Here is a 20,923-nt window from a genome sequence, read left to right as displayed (position 1 = left end):
TAAAAATCATTTTTTATCCAAAATCATTGAAATTAATGATCACAAACGTTTAAATAACAGTGGGTCTAGTTATATGTGATAACAATGTATAGTGAGCAGTGAAATAACTATTGGTTTCCATTTGTGGTGACTGCTGACTGACATTAGGGATGAGATTAAATAGATCCTGGAATTTAGCCTGGTCTGGAGCAGGCTAGCTCCACAGAATAAATCTCCATGGTAATTTATACCATAACATATCCTCCTGCCCCCTATCCATCTTTAGTGCAACCGGATTACGGATCAATTGAGCCAGGATCACCAAGATATCCTGGCTTAATCCCTTATCCTAGTTTTGTGCAACAGGCCCCTGTTCTGAAAGGCCCCAGAGTCTAACACCACTAAGCAAGCGACACCATGAAGACCAAGGAGCTCTCCAAACATGTCAGGGACAAAGTTGTGGAGTAGTACAGATCAGGGTTGGGTTATAAAAAATAGAAAAAAGTTGGAACATCCCACAGAGCACCATTAAATCCATTATAATTTTTTTTAAAGAAAATGGCACCACAACAAACATGCCAAGAGAGGGCCACGCACCAAAACTCACAGACCAGGCAAGGAGGGCATTATTTCAGAGAGGTAGCAAAGAGACCAAAGATAACCCTTAAGGAGCTGTAAAGCTCCACAGTGGAGATTGGAGTATCTGTCCATAGAACCACTTTAAGCCGTACACTCCACAGAGCTGGGCTTTATGGAAGAGTGGCCAGAAAAAAGACATTGCTTAAAGAAAAAAACGCAAACCCAACCCATGCTTAGGCAAACCCAACACATCTCCTCTCCCCGAGAACACAATCCTCACAGTGAAGCATGGTGGTGGCAGCATCATGCTGTGGGGATGTTTTTCCATCGGCAGTGACTGGGAAACTGGTCAGAATTGAAGGAATGATGGATGGCGCTAAATACAGGGAAATTCTTGAGGGAAACCTGTTTCAGGCTTCCAGAGATTTGAGACTGGGATGGAGGTTCACCTTCCAGCAGGACAATGACTGTAAGCATACTGCTAAAGGAACACTCGTGTGGTTTAAGGGAAACATTTAAAATGTCTTGGAATGGCCTAGTCAAAGCCCAGACCTCATTCCAATTGAGAATAAGACTTACCTATTGTTGTACACCAGCGGAACCCATCCTACTTGAACGAGCTGGAGCAGTTTAGCCTTGAAGAATGGGCAAAATCCCAGTGGCTAGATGTCAAGCTTAGAGACATACCCCAAGAGACTTGCAGCTGTAATTGCTGCAAAAGGTGGCTCTACAAAGTATTGACTTGGGGGGGGATAGTTATGCACACTCAAGTTCTTATTTGTTTGTTTCACAATAAGAAATATTTTGCGTCTTCAAAGTGGTAGGCATTTTGTGTAAATCAGATGATACAAACCACCCAAAAATCGATTTTAATTCCAGGTTGTAAGTAAACAATATACGTAAAATGCCAAGGGGGTGAATACTTTTACAAGGCACTGTATTTGTGGGTATGTGTATGTATATATAGAAATATATATTCACTCAAACAATATTTTATTGTTTTTTATTTTACTTTTATTTAACCAGGTAGGCCACTTGAGAACAAGTTCTCATTCACAACAGCGACCTGGCCAAAATTAAGCAAAGCAATGCGACAAAAACAACACAAGAGTTACAAACAGTCAATAACACAAAATAAAAATAGAAAAATATATGTACAGTGTGTGCAAATGTAGAAGAGTAGGGAGGTAAAGCAATAAATAGACCATGGAGGCACAAATAATTACAATTTAGCTTTAATACTGGAGTGATAGATGTGTAGATGATGATGTGCAAGTAAAGATACTAGGGTGCAAAAGAGCAAGAGGGTAAGTAATAATATGGGGATGAGGTAGTCCGGTGTGCTATTTACAGATTGGCTGTGTACAGGTACAGTGATCAGTAAGCTGCTCTGACAGCTGATGCTTAAAGTTAGACAGGGAGATATAAGACTCCAGCTTCAGAGATTTTTGCAATTCGTTCCAGTCATCGGCAGCAGAGAACTGGAAAGAAAGGCGGCCAAATGAAGTGTTGGCTTTGGTGATGACCAGTGCAATTTACCTGCTGGAGCGTGTGCTACGGGTGAGTGTTGCTATGGTGACCAGTGAGCTGAGATAAGGCGTGGCTTTACCTAGCAAAGTCTTATAGATGACCTGTAGCCAGTGGGTTTGGCAACGGATATTTAGTGAGGGCCAGCCAACGAGAGCATACTGGTCGCAGTGGTGGGTAGTATATTTGGTTTGGTGATAAAAGGGATGGCACTATGATGGACTACATTCAATTTGCTGAGTAGAGTGTTGGGGGCTGTTTTGACATGACATCGCCAAAGTCAAGAATCGGTAGGATATATGGGAGATTGGAAATTATGCAGACAATTACATAGATGGAAGCTACAATCCATGCACAATATTAAAGCTGATTTACCCCCAAAAATGTTTTCTCCAAAATAAAAAATAATTAACACAACATGCAACAATTTAAAAGATTTTATCGATACACACTTGGCATTTGGCCCTGATCCAGGGTTCCCCAACTTGCGGCGTATTTGGCCCTCAGGTGATTTAATTTGGCCCCCCCAAGTTGACTGATTTTTTCCTCTTTTAAAAAATTTTTTTTTTAACATTTTTGAGAAAAACAAACAGGAAATCAGTTCCAAGTTGTTTTAATTTTGGAAATGTGTTCCCAAGTATCTCCACGCATAATACGTAATATATGATCGTATACAAATGTAAGCAAGTTAAGTTATTATCTTTGTCAAATACTATATACATTTGGGCTTTTTGCAGTCAATTTAATATCTTAAAATTATTTGTGTTCCGGCCCCCCGACCATCTGCTCAAGAAAAAAAGTCAGCCCGCGGCTGAGTCAAGTTGACGATCCCTGCCCTAATCTATGGATGTTACATGACTGGGAATACAGATATGCATATGTTGGTCACAGATACCTTAAAAAGAAGGTATAGATCTGAAAACCAGTCAGTATCTGGTGTGACCAAAATTTGCCTGCAGCGCGACAAATCTCCTTTGCATAGAGTCAATGTTTGGGAAGCTTTCTCTTTCCATGGAAGAACTGAGACATGCTCAGCTTCCAGGAATGGTGTACAGATCCTTGCGACATGGGGCCGTGCATTATCATGCTGAAATATGAGGTGATGGTGGCGGATGAATGGCATGACAATGGGCCTCAGGATCTCGTCACAGTATATGTGCATTCAAATTGCCATCGATAAAATGCAATTGTGTTCGTTGTCCATAGCTTACGCCTGCCAAACCATAACCCCACCGCCACCATGGGGCACCCTGTTGACAACGTTTAGATCATCAAACTGCTGATATGTCCACTGAAGTTGGTTACGAAGCCGAACTGCAGTCAGGTGAGGACAAAGACAAGCCTCCCTGAGACGGTTACTGACAGTTTTGCAAAAATTATTCAGTTGTGCCAACTCACAATTTCATCAGCTGTCTGGGTGGCTGGTCTCAGACGATCCCGCAAGTGAAGAAGCAGGATGTGGAGGTCCTGGGCTGGCATGGTTACACGTGGTCTACGGTTTTGAGTCCGGTTGGATGTACTGCCAAATTCTCTAAAACAACGTTGGAGGCGGCATATGGTAGAGAAATTTGCATAAAATTATCTGGCAACAGCTCTGGTAAACATTCCTGCAGTCAACATGCCAATTGCACACTCCCTTAAAACTTGAAAACTGTGGCATTGCGTGACAAAACTTCACATTTTAGAGTGGCCAGCACAAGGTATGTAATTATCATGCTCTTTAATCAGCTTCTTGATATCCCACACCTGTCAGCTGGATGGATTATCTTGACAAAGGACAAAATGCTCACTGACAGGGATGTAAACAAATTTGTGCACAAAATTTGAGAGAAATAAGCTTTTTGTGCATATGGAACATTTCTGGGATCTTTTATATTAGTATATTTAGCTTACCTTTTTTATCCTACAACTTTATTCAATATTTTTAAAGTAACTTTGTAGTCCTATTGTTCACTGGAGGGCCTACAAGAGAACAACAAAAACCATTAACTTGGAAACCTGGTACCACAACTCTTCCACTTCACCAACAACTTCTAGTTGCCAGTGTCATTCTAGAAAGACTGATGCCCTAGGTCTCTTTCTTCCTGATTCCTTTGCTTGAGAATACATTACTTTCAATAGAATAGGAACACACGGCAATGTAATAAGGTTGATATAGTAGTCGATCAAAGTCAGACCAAGTATTTTAATATATTTCACTACTTTCCTTAATTAAAACTTCTTCCACAACAGCAAAAATATTTTTAAAGAGCTAAAGCAAGTCCCACAATTATTCTTTATGGAAAATAACCTATTAATAATACAATTTTTGTGATTGTGATGTATATTTACAAAAAGGTAATTTATAGCTCCAGCTTTAGCAGCAGTACCAAAGTTAAACACCAGGTAACACTGGAGCTAACTTGCCATTCACAGCTAATTTTCTGAAAGGGTCCGTGCTGTCTGGAATCTTTGGGATGTCCCTACCCATTTAAGTCTTTCCTGATGCAAGTGAAACATCTGTTTTACTTGGATCAAGTAAAGGGTTGCTTTAAGAGCACATGGTTTCCAAAGAAAAATAATGCTTCAAATAAAATAAAATTGTATTTGTTACATGCGCCGAATAGACCTTACCGGGAAATGTTTACTTACAATCCCTTAACCAACAATGCAGTTCAAGAAATAGAGTTAAGAAAATATGCGTGGTACAGGTTAGTCTAGGTCATGTGTATATGTAGGTATGGGTAAAGTGACTATGCATAGATTATTAAGAATTTATGTTCATTTCCAGCACCTGTTTGTAGACATTTGGCATGAAAAGACTAAAGCACACAACAAATCCACTTTATTTTTGTCTCTTTAAATTCCTAAATATTCAGGGGTTAGATTAGAATAATTCTTCATTACATTTAAATGGGTTGCCTTTAGCCAGTGAATATGAGAATAGGTTCTCAATGGACTCACCTACTGAAATAAAGGTTAATTAAAAAGGTGCGGATCTATAGGGGGGCATGTTCTGATGTGAGGCATAATTTAATGGCACTGTTCTATCAGACAATGCCTTCCCATAGGAACATGCCCCCCCCCCCCAAACGATATGCCTCCATAAACCATGTACAAAGTGGAATACGGCTTTAATCTTCAAAACTGCAAGGACACTTCCTTATACATGTATATTAAATAAATACTAGATATAAAGCTTATTGACTTTATAAAAACAACTGGCTTGTATAGGCTATGATGCTAGAAAGACTAGCGAGTACAGACTAGCCAGTTGTTTTTATAAAGTCACTATGCTTTGTGTTTAGTATTTATTTAGTATGCATTGTGGTGCTTAGTGCCCTGAAGATTATGACTGTCAATGAATTTGAGAGTGGTGCATTTCTCCAACTCAAATCTCTTGCCTCAGTTTAGTTTACCAAACAAAATTGGCAATGTCAGGCTGTCGAAACTACAGAATCTGACTTTAATAATCATATCAGAGCCAGTGACATTATTACATTTCTGTGAAAAATTGTAAGCATTGGACAAGTGCTTGCTGGTTACGTCCAACAGGGGGCGTGGCCACGCAACGAGCTGCGCTTCCGTGTTTACAAAACCACGAAAAGGGAGGTGACTAGCGGCGAAACGTATGTTTGCCGAGCAAGAATAGAGCGGTGGTGAGGAAAGTGGCACTGTCAAATCATAGGCTGACTGCATGTTAAAAAAGACGTAGCTAATTCCAGATTGCGTTTTACAGCGGAATGTTCACTCGAAGGGGCCATGGAGACGTCAAGAAATCTACACAGAAAGTTCTGGACCCAAAGAAGGATGTATTGACCCGACTGAAGCACCTCCGGTCACTGTTAGGTGAGTAAAACGTCAACGAGCTTTGCTGCTGCACCGAGCAGTGGCTCGCTCGCTTGATTATTGATGGTACCTGCCTCCAAGCAAGCTAACTAACGTCAGATGGCTCTGTAGCTAGATACATGGGTGCATACCTTTTGAGTCCAATGTTTTTTACAACGTCGAATACATTGATTTTGTCGTCACGCTGATATAAGCGTGGAACGTGTTAGCTAACGTTATTAAGCCAAGCCATCCCTTGTGGCTAGCGCGTCTAACTAGCAAGCCACAATGTCATTGTAGAACGGCTAGCTAAATTAACTGATTAGCATGCCAGTCAGCAGCACAGCAGGCAGGTTTTCGAAAACCAACGCATTACCTTTAGCCACCTAGGTTTATGCTAACAGGGTACTTAGCTTAATATCCCTGGTACTAACTAGATAACCAGTTTTGTTATGCAAGTTGGCTGATATTGTTAACTATCAACTTCGTCCTTCAAGGGCTAGCAAACATAGCCACTGTCTAACTTATTGGAATGTAACTTAGATCGCCAGCTTACACTAACAAAATAGGCATTGTTTGTAGCCACAGCCTGAAATTAAGTACTGCAAAAACGTTAATTACAAGCCAGAATGCTGGATACAAGTACACTTAAACTTACTCTACCGGTTGGTCCTTCTAGTACTCAAAATTTGAGACAAAATATCAATTATATACCCGAGTTTTTGGAGTGCAGGTACTGCCATCGAGCACACAACCATGTAAACTAAACACCTGTAAGACTTCGATTTGTATGCATGCACCGCGTGCATGTACTTCTGTCATGTGCACGTGCCTTAGGTGATGCGCAAACAAATGTTGATTGTCACAAACAGATAACTGCATTTAATAATAATTTCCTGTTGATATTTTGTCAGAATTAATAACCAACCCCACTGACATTTTGCAGAGTAAGTTAAAATATAATTGTATTTAACATTCATGGCAGACAAGGGATGTTTGCCAATATTGCTAAATAGGGAAAAAAACGACTCCCACTGTCTGGTATGGTGTTTTCATGAATCTCACTTTGATCAACTTGGACCCTTCGCGCACATCAGCTCCCACGAAGCATCGTTACCTATCACTCCACAAAAGCCGCGGTCCTTGCAGAATAAGGGAAACGACAACTTCAAGTCTCAGAGCGAGTGACGTCACCAATTGAAACGCTATTAGCGCGCACCCGCTACCTAGCTACCACTTCACACCGGTTACGCTAGTTGGACCGTTGCAATTTACTCACCTTGTCTGAATCCTGCTCGCTGACCTGTATAACCCCTACTATATCTGGGATGATCCCCCTGTCATTTAGGCCCTACCCGTCAACCACTTTACACTACGTCTGTGTACGAATCTTCATCTCACAACCACTGTATTACAATTGCTGAAGTAGTGCATAAATGGTTAATGGACTACCGCTACACTTTCGGCATATCCGGGCACTTTCCTGCTGACACTGCAGATTCAATGTCAAGACTTGTATGGTCAAGAATCAAGATAGAGGTCAACAGCAGGCCGAGGCAGTCTGTTACTTCTGTTTTACTTGTCCTCATGTGTGGGTAAAAATAAGGCAAATCAAATGTTATTTGTCACAGTGAAATGCTTAGTTACGGGTCCTTTTCTAACAATGCAAGGATAAAGTTACAACAAAGCAGTTGTATGAACATTCACATTATGTGAATTACAAATAATGATAACGATAAAAAAAATACAAACATGGCTATATACAGGGAGTGCCAGGTAATAACGTGGCTATATACAGGGAGTGCCAGGTAATAACGTGGCTATATACAGGGAGTGCCAGGTAATAACGTGGCTATATACAGGGAGTGCCAGGTAATAACGTGGCTATATACAGGGAGTGCCGGGTATTAACGTGGCTATATACAGGGAGTGCCGGGTATTAACGTGGCTATATACAGGGAGTGCCGGGTATTAACGTGGCTATATACAGGGAGTGCCGGGTATTAACGTGACTATATACAGGGAGTGCCGGGTAATAACGTGGCTATATACAGGGAGTACCAGGTAATAACGTGGCTATATACAGGGAGTACCGGGTAATAACGTGGCTATATACAGGGAGTACCGGGTATTAACGTGGCTATATACAGGGAGTGCCAGGTATTAACGTGGCTATATACAGGGAGTGCCGGGTATTAACGTGGCTATATACAGGGAGTGCCGGGTATTAACGTGACTATATACAGGGAGTACCGGGTAATAACGTGACTATATACAGGGAGTACCGGGTAATAACGTGGCTATATACAGGGAGTACAGGGTAATAACGTGGCTATATACAGGGAGTACCGGGTATTAACGTGGCTATATACAGGGGAGTGCCGGGTATTTCGTGGCTATATACAGGGAGTGCCGGGTATTAACGTGACTATATACAGGGAGTACCGGGTAATAACGTGACTATATACAGGGAGTACCGGGTAATAGCGTGACTATATACAGGGAGTACCGGGTAATAGTGTGACTATATACAGGGAGTACCGGGTGATAACGTGGCTATATATAGGGAGTACCAGTACCGAGTTGATGTGCAGGGGTACGAGGTAGTTGAGGTAAATACACTATATTCATTATATATACAAAAGTATGTGGACACCCCTTCAAATTAGTGGACTTGGCTATTTCAGCCACACCCATTGCTGACAGGTGTATAAAATTGAGCAGGCAACCATGCAATCTCCATAGACAAACATTTGCAGTTGAATGGCCTTACTGAAGAGCTCAGTGACTTTCAACGTGGCACAGTCATAGGATGCCACCTTTCCAACAAGTCAGTCCGTCAAATTTCTGCCCTGTTTGAGCTACCCCGGTCAACTGTAAGTGTTGTTGTTGTGAAATGGAAACGTCTAGGAGCAACAATGGCTCAGCCGTGAAGTGGTAGGCTCACAGAACGGGAGCACTGAAGCACGTAGCATGTAAAAATAGTCTGTCCTTAGTTGCAACACTCACTACCGAGTTCCAAACACTCTCTGGAAACAACGTCAGCACAACAACTGTTCGTCGGGAGCTTCATGAAATGGGTTTCCATGGTCGAGCAGCTGCTCACAAGCCTAAGATCACCATGTGAAATGCAAAGCGTCGGCTGGAGTGGTGTAAAGCTTGCTGCCATTGGACTCTGGAGCAGTGGAAACACGTTCTCTGGAGTGATGAATCACACTTCATCATCTGGCAGTCCGTCAGACAAATTTGGGTTTGGCGGATGCCAGGAGAACGCTACTTGTCCCAATGCAAAGTGCCAACTGATGGTTTGGGGCTGTTTTTCATGGTTCGGTCTAGGCCCCTTAGTTCCAGTGAAGGGAAATCTTAACGCTACAATGTACAATGAAATTCTAGACTATTCTGTGCTTCCAGCTTTGTGGCAACAGTTTGGGGAAGGCCCTCTCCGATTTCAGCTCGACAATACCCCCGTGGACAAAGCGAGGTCCATACAGAAATGGTTAGTTAGCCAAAACATCACTGCTCTAGAGGAGATCTGCATTGAGGAATGGGCCAAAATACCAGCAACAGTGTGTGAAAACCTTGTGAAGACTTACAGAAAACGTTTGACCTCTGTCATTGCCAACAAAGGGTATATAACAAAGTATTGAGATAAACATTTGTTATTGACCAAATACTTGTTATTGACCCAATATTGTTATTGACCAAATACTTATTTTCCACCATAATTTGCAAATTAATTAATTAAAAATCCTACAATGTGATTTTCTGGATTTTTTTTTTCTAATTTTGTCTGTCATAGTTGAAGTGTTGAAGTGTACCTATGATGAGGCCTACAGGCCTCTCTCATCTTTTTAAGTGGGAGAACTTGCACAATTGGTGTCTGACTAAATACTTTTTTGCCCCACTGTAGGTAGGGGTAAAGTGACTCTGAAACAGGATAGATAATAGACAGTAAGTAGTAGGTCTGTTTGCAGTGGCTGATAGCTGGCCCTCCTTATTGATGTTCAATGGCCATCCCCCTACTGCAGTCGGTGTTTGCAGCATAGGAAGGTTTTCCTCCTGGTCTGGTGCTGGCTTTTCCCGATGTGGACAGGAAGTGGGGATGAGTGATAAGGTGCTTCTTTACACAGTTTAGGTTGGCCTATTTTTTTAAATATTTTTTATTATTGCTCATTGCTCACCATGATGTGTGCTGCTATAAATGATGTTGAAAGCTTACAAAACGATGTGGTTTTCATGTTCAAAAGGCCTTTTTGTTAATGAGAACTCAGACACACACTTACGAAAGAACACAGGCAAATGTCACTGCACTCCCTTCGTTCTTACCGAAAGATAAAACATGCCACTTAAAATGTTTTTGATATCAAGATAGGACTGATATTAAAGGCTCTTCTAAATGTCAGGGACATCCTGAAACTATTACCCCTATCCATGTTGATTCCGCTTAACTCAAGTTTGATTTAAGCCCAGTATCATAGCATGACATCACTAGGCTATGGTCAGTCGCAAGGCCAGGAATAGTTCCTGGTCCATTTGCCCTAAAAGTGCTTCTTTGCGTTGGTTTTGTGCCCAGTTAGCATGTATGTCATGTTGAGTATGAGGGCGGCTGCATGTTTATTTTCTGGTCATGCCTGGCTGGATCTGGCTGATGTTGTTAATTACAGGAGCCTGCTAGACCACCTGATCACACACCTCCTCTGTGACTGGAGCTGTGCATGACTATTCCTTACCTCAAAGGCAATGGAAAAAGCCTAGACAACAATTCAGAGAGAATTTGCTTTATTATAAATTTTTCTAAGATGCAGTGTAAACAACTTCCTTGACCTAAAACAGCAGGTAGCCTCCATGGGAACAATGGTAAATAAGTGCAAGTGTTGTTGGTGATAACTGTGTGTGTGTGTGTGTGTGTGTGTGTGTGTGTGTGTGTGTGTGTGTGTGTGTGTGTGTGTGTGTGTGTGTGTGTGTGTGTGTGTGTGTGTGTGTGTGTGTGTGTGTGTGTGTGTGTGTGTGTGTAAAAGGCAGAGGGAATGTTTACCACAGTGTCACTTCATCCTCTCCATGTTTTTGCTGTGAATGTTGGTGGGGTCAGGGTCAAATGGGATAGCTGCTGTTAGGAGGTAAAGCTCTGGGGAAACAATGACTGCCACATCGGAAACCCCCTCAACAAGCTCCTTTTCCCTGTTGAGTCAAGCTGAGACCTCTTGGCATGTGATTTTCCTCTTTTCAAAACACACCGGATAGCTTTGAACTCGTTATCTTTAACCCCTGTCCACAGTGTAGCCTACTTTCGAACACTTGTCTATGTTCAATGTACCATAGAAAATAAGCTTATTGCTGTGATTCTGCTAATGCGTCAGAATTTAGAAGCACATCTTAGCTAGGCTGCATTAATAAATGACAGTCAGGCTAGCCTATGTGACTGAGTAGTCTATTTTAGAAAGTCTGTGTATGTTCTTTGAGGTACAGGCTGAGCTTTACAATCAGCCTACTCACTTTCTCTGGACACCAGCTTATCAGAAAACTAAACCAGTCTAAATTTCCATGTCATTTACATCTACGCACGTTCAATCGTCTACCTCCTTGATGGGTGTGATTTGGGCAGTTCATGTAGCACTCCGACTGTAAATAAACTCTCAAAGAGCCTCTGTAATGATAACAAGCAACCTGCCTTCAGGGCATTGTTTTTCATATGCTGGAGTTCTTGCAATGCTTGTACTGGACTGCATTTGGTGAAGTTGTCAAGCCCTCGAATAAGAGACACAGCTATTTAAAATATTTCTGATCTGCCTACTCGCTGAAGAAGTTAGGCCTAAGTTATCGCAATGAATATCACAGGGCGAAATACACCTTCTGCCCCACCTTGAAGTGTATTATGTTGAGATTGAGAATGTGTTCATTAAGCTCACATTAAACAATGCATTGTTCCTTTAGAAAAGGCTCACACACTGTAGGACAAGGCTAGTCATTTCATACCATAGAGAAAGATGGGTCATTGTTGTAATTCACATTGACATCAGTGACATTGGAAACCACATAGGCCTAACCAACGGAAGCAATGAATGACTGAGGGCAGTACCTCATTGTATGTTATTGTTGTCAGCCAAATGAGTCAATAATACTTTTTCAGATCATTTTAATACCACAGCTTTAGTGAAAATCCAGACTAGGCTTATGTTTAGCTTAGTAATGGGCTACACAGTCAGTGGCATTTCAATCCTCTGCCATTGGCCTGACTCTGGTATGGATATCAAGTCCTGTGCCAGAAGCGGCAATCTCAAATCCATTGTGAATAGCTGGGCGTAGGTGTGAACTGTGCTATACAGGTTAGGTGACACTAGACAGCCATTAGCAGGTCTGTGTCTGTCTAGTGTTGCCATTAGGATGACAGTTTGTCATTATCTCCCTGGCAGGGTGCAGCTCCGCTAGCCCCAGTTCTCTCACCAGGCCTGCAGGGCTCAGGGCTGACACTGGTTCTGTGGGTGAGGCTGAGGAACAGAAGAGAGGCAGCTTGGCCTGATCTTATGTAACAGTTTCCTCAGTGCCACTCCCATGGTTGTCCGTTATTACTGTGTACCTGTTAGACTTGCCAATTCCAGACAGTCATACTGTAATTTAGTCTGTTCCTGTGTGATTCATTGGACTCTATAGGCCTGGCCTAGGTCTAGTGACCAGAATAACTTATCATACATTAGCTACAATAATATATTACCCATAATTCTGATGTTAACTAGTGTATAAACACAGAGTGTAAAAAACATTTAACAACAATTTCCATGACATTGACTGACCAGATTAATCCAGGTGAAAGCTAAGATCCCTTATTGATGTAATTTGTTAAATCTACTTCAATCAATGTAGATGAAGGGGAGGAGACCGGTTAAATAAGGATTTTAAGCCTTGAGAAATTTGAGATATGGATTGTGTAATGTGTGCCATTCAGAGGGTGAAGGGGCAAGAACAAATATTGAAGTGCCTTTTGAACGGGGTACAGTAGTAGGTGCCATGCGCACCGGTTTGTGTCGAGAACTGCAACGCTGCTGGGTTTTTCACATTTAACAGTTCAAGGGTCCACCACCCAAATGACATCTAGTAAACTTGACACAACTGTGGGAAGCATTGGAGTCAACATGGGCCAGTATCCCTGTGGAACTCTTTCGACACCTTGTAGAGTCCATGCCCCGATGAATTGAGGCTGTTCTGAGTGCAAAAGCGGAGGGGGCAACTCAATATTAGGAAGGTGTCCCTAATGTTTGGTATACTCAGTGTACTATCTGTCTTTACCTTAAGATCAGGGTCAGCTCAGTCCACTCCTATTCCTGCCAGTGAGCTGGCCGGCCGGTGTGGGTGTGACGTCCCTAAGCTTGGTACAGCACCAAGATAAGCATCTGGCAGTATAAAGAAGCACTGTGCCATGATCCCCAGGCAATTAGCATTTCAAACAATGTGTGCCATGATAAAATGCAGCTGGCATACAGCTGCCCTCTTTATCCCCACCTCACACAGGCCTCAGAGTGCCATTGTCAGTAATTTAGGCTTAGATGGTGTTCTTTCACAGGACGGGCTCGATATTTCTGGATTCATGATGTCAAGTACAGTAGAAAACCATTATTTATTTTTTTGCCAAACAACAGAGTACTAGGCCCATCACCTAATGCAGAGTCAGCACTGACCTACTTCTGGGTAAATAAATAAGTATGACAACGGTGACATACGGTAATGAGTGTGACGTCCAGCAGGGATATCTAGTTCCCATCTTGACAATTGTGTACTGACTAGATGCTGTGTTTCGGCCAGGCTATAATCCCCATCTTGGCCAAGGTGCACAGGCTAGATGCTGTGTTGGGAGCTCAGGTCAGTGCCCGGGACTATGGAGTAAGGCTCACCTCTAGCTGTGTGGCTTGAGGCTAATGCTAGCTGGTGTTTGTGATGTTTAGGAGTCAACATCAAGTCTGTGGTCTATAGTTCAGTTTGGCCATGGCCATTTCCATTAAGCTGATATACTGTAGAAGTGCAGGCTTTGGTGCAGCAAGTCTACTAATGAAGTGTGTCGATTAGATTGGGGGAAAGGAAACAACATTTGCTGTGGCTCCGTTGGTAGAGCATGGTGCTTGCAACGCCAGGGTTGTGGATTTGATTCCCATGGGACCAGTATGAAAATGTATGCTTTCACTACTGTAAATCGCTCTGGATAAGAGCTCCTGCTAAATGCCTAAAATGTAAATGTACATTTGTATGTCCTGATTTTAAGAAAAATTAAATATGTACCTGCAGTGGTTGTTTATCTGGAACCCTACTATTGAATCATTTATGAACAGTCTTAGGAACGACTACAGAAACATCCAAGATTTTGAGGGGTATCCAGATTTTTATATTGTCATATCATCTTACTCTCATACTGGGATTTACGGCATAGCGCAAAAGGGGGCGCTAAAAATGCAAGAAAAGCTTGTTGGGCCTCTTACCAAAATGCTAACAAAATTGTCACAAACTAATAGTGAAATCACATTGACGCGGTTACCTAAATGCTAACGAGCGAAAACGAACAAACCTAATTGCAAATCCAGATCATAAAGTTATACAAGCATATCTAGTAGCTACCGAATGTTATTTTCTTTTGAGTGTGGACATTTACAAGCGAAAGTTTTCTTTATTTTTACTGTTTTCTACCATGTAGAATAATAGTGAAGACACAAACTATGAAATAACACGTGGAATCACGTAGTAACCCAAAAATGGTTAAACAAATCAAAATGTATTTTATATTTGAGATTCTTCAAAGTAGCCACCCTTTGACTTGATGACAGCTTTGCACACTCTTGGCAACCTGCTTGATCTCCTAAAGTATTGCACAAGTCGACTGCAGGTAAATACAAATATTGAAATGTATTTTTTAAAATCCAGGAAATAGTTTTGATGATATTGACGGTATGTAAAAATCATCCCATGGCTTTTACCAAATACCACTGACATACGGTATACCGCCCAAGCCCAATTAAGACCTGCCACAACTGAGTCCCACAGGGAGGAAGGTCTGGCTTTGGGAAAACACCGTTGCTCTATCTTTCAAAACAAACACCTGACTGATCCAGACCATTCAACTCTCCTCTGCATTTCCTAGTATCTGTCAATCTCTAATGTCTATTATTCTCAACTACAGTCCTCCAAGTCCAAACAGTCATGAATATTCCCTTAAGAGCAGAGGGAAGTGTGTTTGAGGAATAAGAAATATACATGTTGTGAATCTCTGTATTCTCAGTGTATTTCAGAGCTGTAAAGAGGAAGTTGATTGAGTGAAGTCTGGAGAGACTTACTATGCTTCACTGACCTTTGAAATGTTTGCCAATCATTCACCTTCATTTTGACTATCTTCAAAAAGTGTATAGTGTCGTCTCTGCTTGGTCACTCAAGGTCCCTGTGACTGAAAAATAATAATTCTCATCAATTTAATGTGTTTGACAGTTGTCATTCTGCAGAATCTGAAGGAATGTAAAAAACGTCATGATTTTTGTCAAAGCTTGACAAAAAATGTCTCGCAATCTACAATTATTTTGCACTGTAGGCTAAATGCTGAGTTTAAATGTAAGGAGGCAGAGGAACTTTACAAATACAAATGCAATAGAACAAAGGGTGAGGAGTAGCCTCGGCCTAGCCTATGTTCTGCACTGAGCAATATTTATTGTGTTCTTTAGACAGCTCATGAGTCAACCAAACTGGTAAGTTTGGTCAGACTGGTTTCCTGGTCTTAAGTTCAAATAACAGAATGTACTGGAGTCCCAATGGGAAAACAGTAGGCTAGCCAATGACGAGTCCACCACATATAATACTTATTTCATATCTGCTTGATCTCACTAACCATTCATCTCAGTGTTGTCATGATACCAGAATGTTCACTATGATACTGATCAGGGCCACTGTGGAAGGTAGATAATAAAAAACCAGTCACTCAGATTTTTTACCAGCCCAAATATTTTTGGGACATAATTACATTAAAAACAAAACACAAAACAGATGACCATGGTTTGTAATGTTTCTAAAACAAGAAATGTATTAGTAAGAAGTAATGTGGTATGTTGCTCAATTTCATCCTTTTTCTTTTTGACCTGTCTTTTAATGAAAATATCAGAGACAATATGTTCAGCTGCCCCTTTAAGTCGGGAGGTTGACGTGGTAATTGGCCACTCGAGTCCTCTCACGTGTCTGTGAAAAAATGAAAACCTGTGTCTGTGATTTGGGATCTGACTATCATTTGAAACAGTCTAACTTTGTTGACTTTTGAGTAAATTAGACTAACTTTTATGCCTGTACATAGCACCTCCAAAATGTAATCTATCAGCACTTCACTCATTGCCCACGGCTCCCTTGACAGGCAGTGTTGCTGTGCGAGATTGGATATAGGATCCCAATGTATTTGTGTAGTTAGCAGCTATAAAAAATGGCAGAAATACTTTGAAAACAGCTACTGCGGCATTTTTCAAACCCAAACTCGCACATGTGCTCATACTTGACTTTTGCCCATTTTTATTGAAGAATATAATTCTCGCATTGTAGAGCCTTTCAAATTGACCACCCGCCAACACATCTATGTGAAATATACCATTCTTAGATAAAACTAGGGTTGCAAATTTTCCAGAAATTTTCCATGGGAAGTTAAGCCCAGGAACTTTGCTTAAATTCATCAAAAAAGTTAGCTTATAACAGTGAACCTTCTTTGTGGGATAAACAAGGCAATTCTAGGCTTATTTTGGCTAAACTACCCCAATTCAATGGAATTACAACCCTCTGCATGCACAGTGCATTCTTTCGTCATTTGTGCAGTTCACTCTTCCATCACATGTACAGCTGGTTCTCAAGATCTTGCACACTAATGAGATGCTATTGAGCCCACACTACTACACTGTCTGAGCCAAGGGCTACATGCTTTTTGGTAAGTCTTGATTACAATACTGGGTGGGGTGAATATATTTTAAATGACATATACATAATTTTTTTGTTAACTAGTAAATAGTAGCCTAAAGCAAAGTGTGTTTAAATAATTTCAAATGGTTAACAATTTCTGCTAGTTAGTATTTGCTACCATGTGGGTTTTAGCTTGCTTGAGCCTGCTAACTGAGGAGTGTTAATTCACCTGTTTCCATACATGTTTCATTTTAAAACATGTACAGTATCTTACAAAGGAGTTGTTTAATCAAGCTGCATAACTATTTATCTGTACATGGAATTCTATTTGTTTTTTTACTCATTTTTTTCTAATCTTTACAGGAAAATACCACGAGCACTAACGGATGTGTGGAGACATTTCACTGCAGCTAATGTAGGAGGACAGGCTATGTACATTTGCAAATACTGTGCCAAATCATATGTGAAGAATGTTCCCTCAGCACTCACAACAAGCAACCTCTGACAAAAGTCCCTCTACTTCTATTCGAGGTGAAAATGATGAATCGGACACCTTATCGGCAGCAACAGCTCATGGTCCTCCTGGAATCAGAAATGCTGATGAATGTCTTGCTTGAGCTGTGTATGCAACTGGTTCACCTCTGATGCTCACAGGCAATGTGTATTGGAAGACATTTCTGAATGTTCTTCACCCAGCATACACCCCTCCAACCAGACATGCTTTATCTACTAATTTGCTGGATGCAGAGTTCAACAGAGTTCAAGTGAAGGTCAAGCAAATCATAGAGAAAGCGGACTGTATTGCAATCATCTCTGATGGGTGGTCGAATGTTTGTGGGCAAGGATAATTAAATACATCTCCACCACGCAACCAGTATTCTATAAGAGCAGGGACAACAGACAGACCGGTCTCTACATTGCAGATGAGCTGAAGGCCGTCATCAATGACCTTGGACCACAGAAGGTATTTGCACTGATGACAGACAATGCTGCAAACATGTAGGCTGCTTGGTCTAAAGTGGAGGAGTCCTACCCTCACATCACATCCATTGTCTGTGCTGCTCATGCATCGAATCTGCTTCTCAAGGACAACATGGCACTGAAAACAATGGATACACTACAAGAGAGCCAAGGAAATGGTTAGGTATGTGAAGGGTCATCAAGTTGTAGCAGAACAATCTACCTCACCAAGCAAAGTGAGAAGAATAAGAGCACCAAATTGAAGCTGCCCAGCAACACCTGTTGGGGTGGTGTTGTCATCATCTTTTTGAGCCTGACAACGAGCCGTCCTCAACAAGGTTGGAAAGTGACAGTGAAGATGAGGCCTCAGTCTGATGTTCAAGAGGTGGACATTGAGGATGTTCAATAAGAAGACATGGAACCCTGAGAGGAAGACAACTAAAGCTTTAGGTCCTAGACTATAATTTTACAGATGTATGTTAAATGTTTTTTTGGAGATGAGATGGATCATTGGGGATCACTCAATAGCATTGTGAAGAAGGCGCAGCAGCGCCTCTTCAACCTCAGGAGGCTGAAGAAATTCGGCTTGTCACCAAAAGCACTCACAAACTTCTACAGATGCACAATCGAGAGCATCCTGGCGGGCTGTATCACCGCCTGGTACGGCAACTGCTCCGCCCTCAACCGTAAGGCTCTCCAGAGGGTAGTGAGGTCTGCACAACGCATCACCGGGGGCAAACTACCTGCCCTCCAGGACACCTACACCACCCGATGTCACAGGAAGGCCATAAAGATCATCAAGGACATCAACCACCCGAGCCACTGCCTGTTCACCCCGCTATCATCCAGAAGGCGAGGTCAGTACAGGTGCATCAAAGCTGGGACCGAGAGACTGAAAAACAGCTTCTATCTCAAGGCTATCAGACTGTTAAACAGCCACCACTAACATTGAGTGGCTGCTGCCAACACACTGACACTGACTCAACTCCAGTGCCACTTTAATAATGGGATTGATGGGAAATGATGTAAATATATCACTAGCCACTTTAAACAATGCTACCTTATATAATGTTACTTACCCTACATTATTCATCTCATAGGCATACGTATATACTGTACTCTATATCATCGACTGTATCCTTATGTAATACATGTATCACTAGCCACTTTAACTATGCCACTTTGTTTACATACTCATCTCATATGTATATACTGTACTCGATACAATCTACTGTATCTGCCTATGCTGCTCTGTACCATCACTCATTCATATATCCTTATGTACATATTCTTTATCCCCTCACACTGTGTACAAGACAGTAGTTTTGGAATTGTTAGTTAGATTACTTGTTGGTTATTACTGCATTGTCGGAACTAGAAGCACAAGCATTTCGCTACACTCGCATTAACATCTGCTAACCATGTGTATGTGACAAATAAAATTTGATTTGATTTGAATATTCCCTTTTGTTGTTCAGTGAAATCATCCCATGTGAAGAGTGAACTCATTTAATTAAAGTTCAATTCGTAACTAAATAGTTTTTAAAAAATGTATATTGGAAGGATTTAATCATTTGCAATTATGTATACTTATGATAAGGTAAAATGTTTATATTTCTGTCTCCATATGATATGGTAAATGCAAAAAGCATCTACATTTAAATGGTATTAATATTAATTTGCATATATTTCCATTAAATCCCATGGAAACTTTCCACCTCTGAATATTCCCCAAAATGTGCAATCCTAGATAAAACTATGCTAAATATATTCACATAACCAAATAATTGATTAAAACACAGTTTTGCAATTAATGTCTACTAGCACCACGATGTATCTAAAATAATAACAGTAGACAATGAATGAGGCTAATTATTATACTAGAGTTGCACACACCTTGACATTAAATTGTTCAGTGCAAATCCAACCCTTGTCAGTGCAATGTCTGGAAGCAGGAGCTGATGGGATCCTTAGTTTAAAACATACACATAACTGTGTGATACTTTTGAAGGTTGGTGAAGATGGTTGAAACCATGAAGATGGTTTGCCTAAGACTATCACAAATTATATTGTCTATGCTAAATGTGTTTAAATTGCAAAATAAATATATAGTTTGGCTATAAGAAATACATTTTATTCAATGGGGCAAGGCAGAAATGACACACACAATACTTTTCATTTTACCCATGCAACAATATAGCCTATTATTAAAGTAAGTCTGTTTATGATATCATAAAGTCTTTTACATGTTATTCCAAATTAGATGTTATATAACCATACAGTTTAAGAGGTAACTTTTGTCATGACAACAAGGTGAAGGTGTTCACTCCTCCAATGGCACAACAGAATCATACAGATTGACAATGGCACAGCATATGACAACCATTTTGTCTAACTGAGCGATGTCTCCTTCCATATCTGGAAAAGGATGAAGTAGAAACGGATGCTGCTGCAGCATTGCTCATCTTCACAGTGGGAATCCAGTCGACATGGGTGTCCTGATAGAGGTCAGCGGGTGAACCTACAGTGAATAAACAAATGAAAAGCACACCTGCTGTTTGAATATCACTTCTTCAGGTCACCTGTACCATCAGGGCTCTTGATTGTTGGGTTGTGTTTAATTCATTTAAGTGTTTCAGTGTCATATACCGATAAAATCTTTTGTTTGGCTGGAACAACTAATAGTCAACACAGCAGGTTGTCATATCCCATTGAGGTATTTGTCATATGCTGTAATGTCCATACATTTACCCTCCTTATAAAGTTTTCAACAAATTATCATTGGGTCAGTGCCACTGGAGTTTTTTGGACAATAATGTCCTCCTCCAGGTTAGTTTGACATCATATTGTAAAATGTGTGAATCCCCTTTTCATAGGCCTAGATTACATGGTTGCATTCAAGACAAGCAAATTTGTATTGATCTGTTGTCAGTGTCAGCAGAGTAGGCCTAGGTACTCAGTGATTTGTCATATAAAGTGTAGTATAATTGCATGAAGTGTTTATCAAAGGCCACATTTTTCCTGTGCAAAGGAAAGAGACATAGCTGATATAGCCTATATGCCACTACGCGCTCATTAACAGCCTAAATTATGACTATCCAATCTACTCACCACATTAGGAATAGTAGACTTACATTTGTCTGCAAATGTGATAATAGATGAATGCAATGCTTTA

The 20,923-nt window shown here is 41.0% G+C and overlaps 1 protein-coding gene across 9 annotated transcripts in view; it reads left to right on the top strand.

The window, feature by feature from the left end:
* The first annotated feature begins 5,699 nt into the window (after positions 1–5,699).
* LOC139375315 (ral GTPase-activating protein subunit alpha-2-like) overlaps positions 5,700–20,923 on the top strand; it is a 186,726-nt gene continuing 171,502 nt past the window's right edge. For all 9 annotated transcript variants that reach the window (XM_071116970.1, XM_071116976.1, XM_071116969.1 and 6 more), the window contains exon 1: positions 5,700–5,913. In XM_071116970.1, the coding sequence (XP_070973071.1) occupies positions 5,808–5,913 (106 nt within the window). In that variant the 5' untranslated portion in view covers positions 5,700–5,807. The remainder of the gene's footprint in view (positions 5,914–20,923) is intronic.

The sequence above is a fragment of the Oncorhynchus clarkii genome, chromosome 19 (genome assembly GCF_045791955.1).
Source record: "Oncorhynchus clarkii lewisi isolate Uvic-CL-2024 chromosome 19, UVic_Ocla_1.0, whole genome shotgun sequence".
Taxonomy (NCBI): domain Eukaryota; kingdom Metazoa; phylum Chordata; class Actinopteri; order Salmoniformes; family Salmonidae; genus Oncorhynchus; species Oncorhynchus clarkii.
Note: the sequence above shows the minus strand (reverse complement) of the source record. Positions and strands in the feature narration are given on the sequence as shown.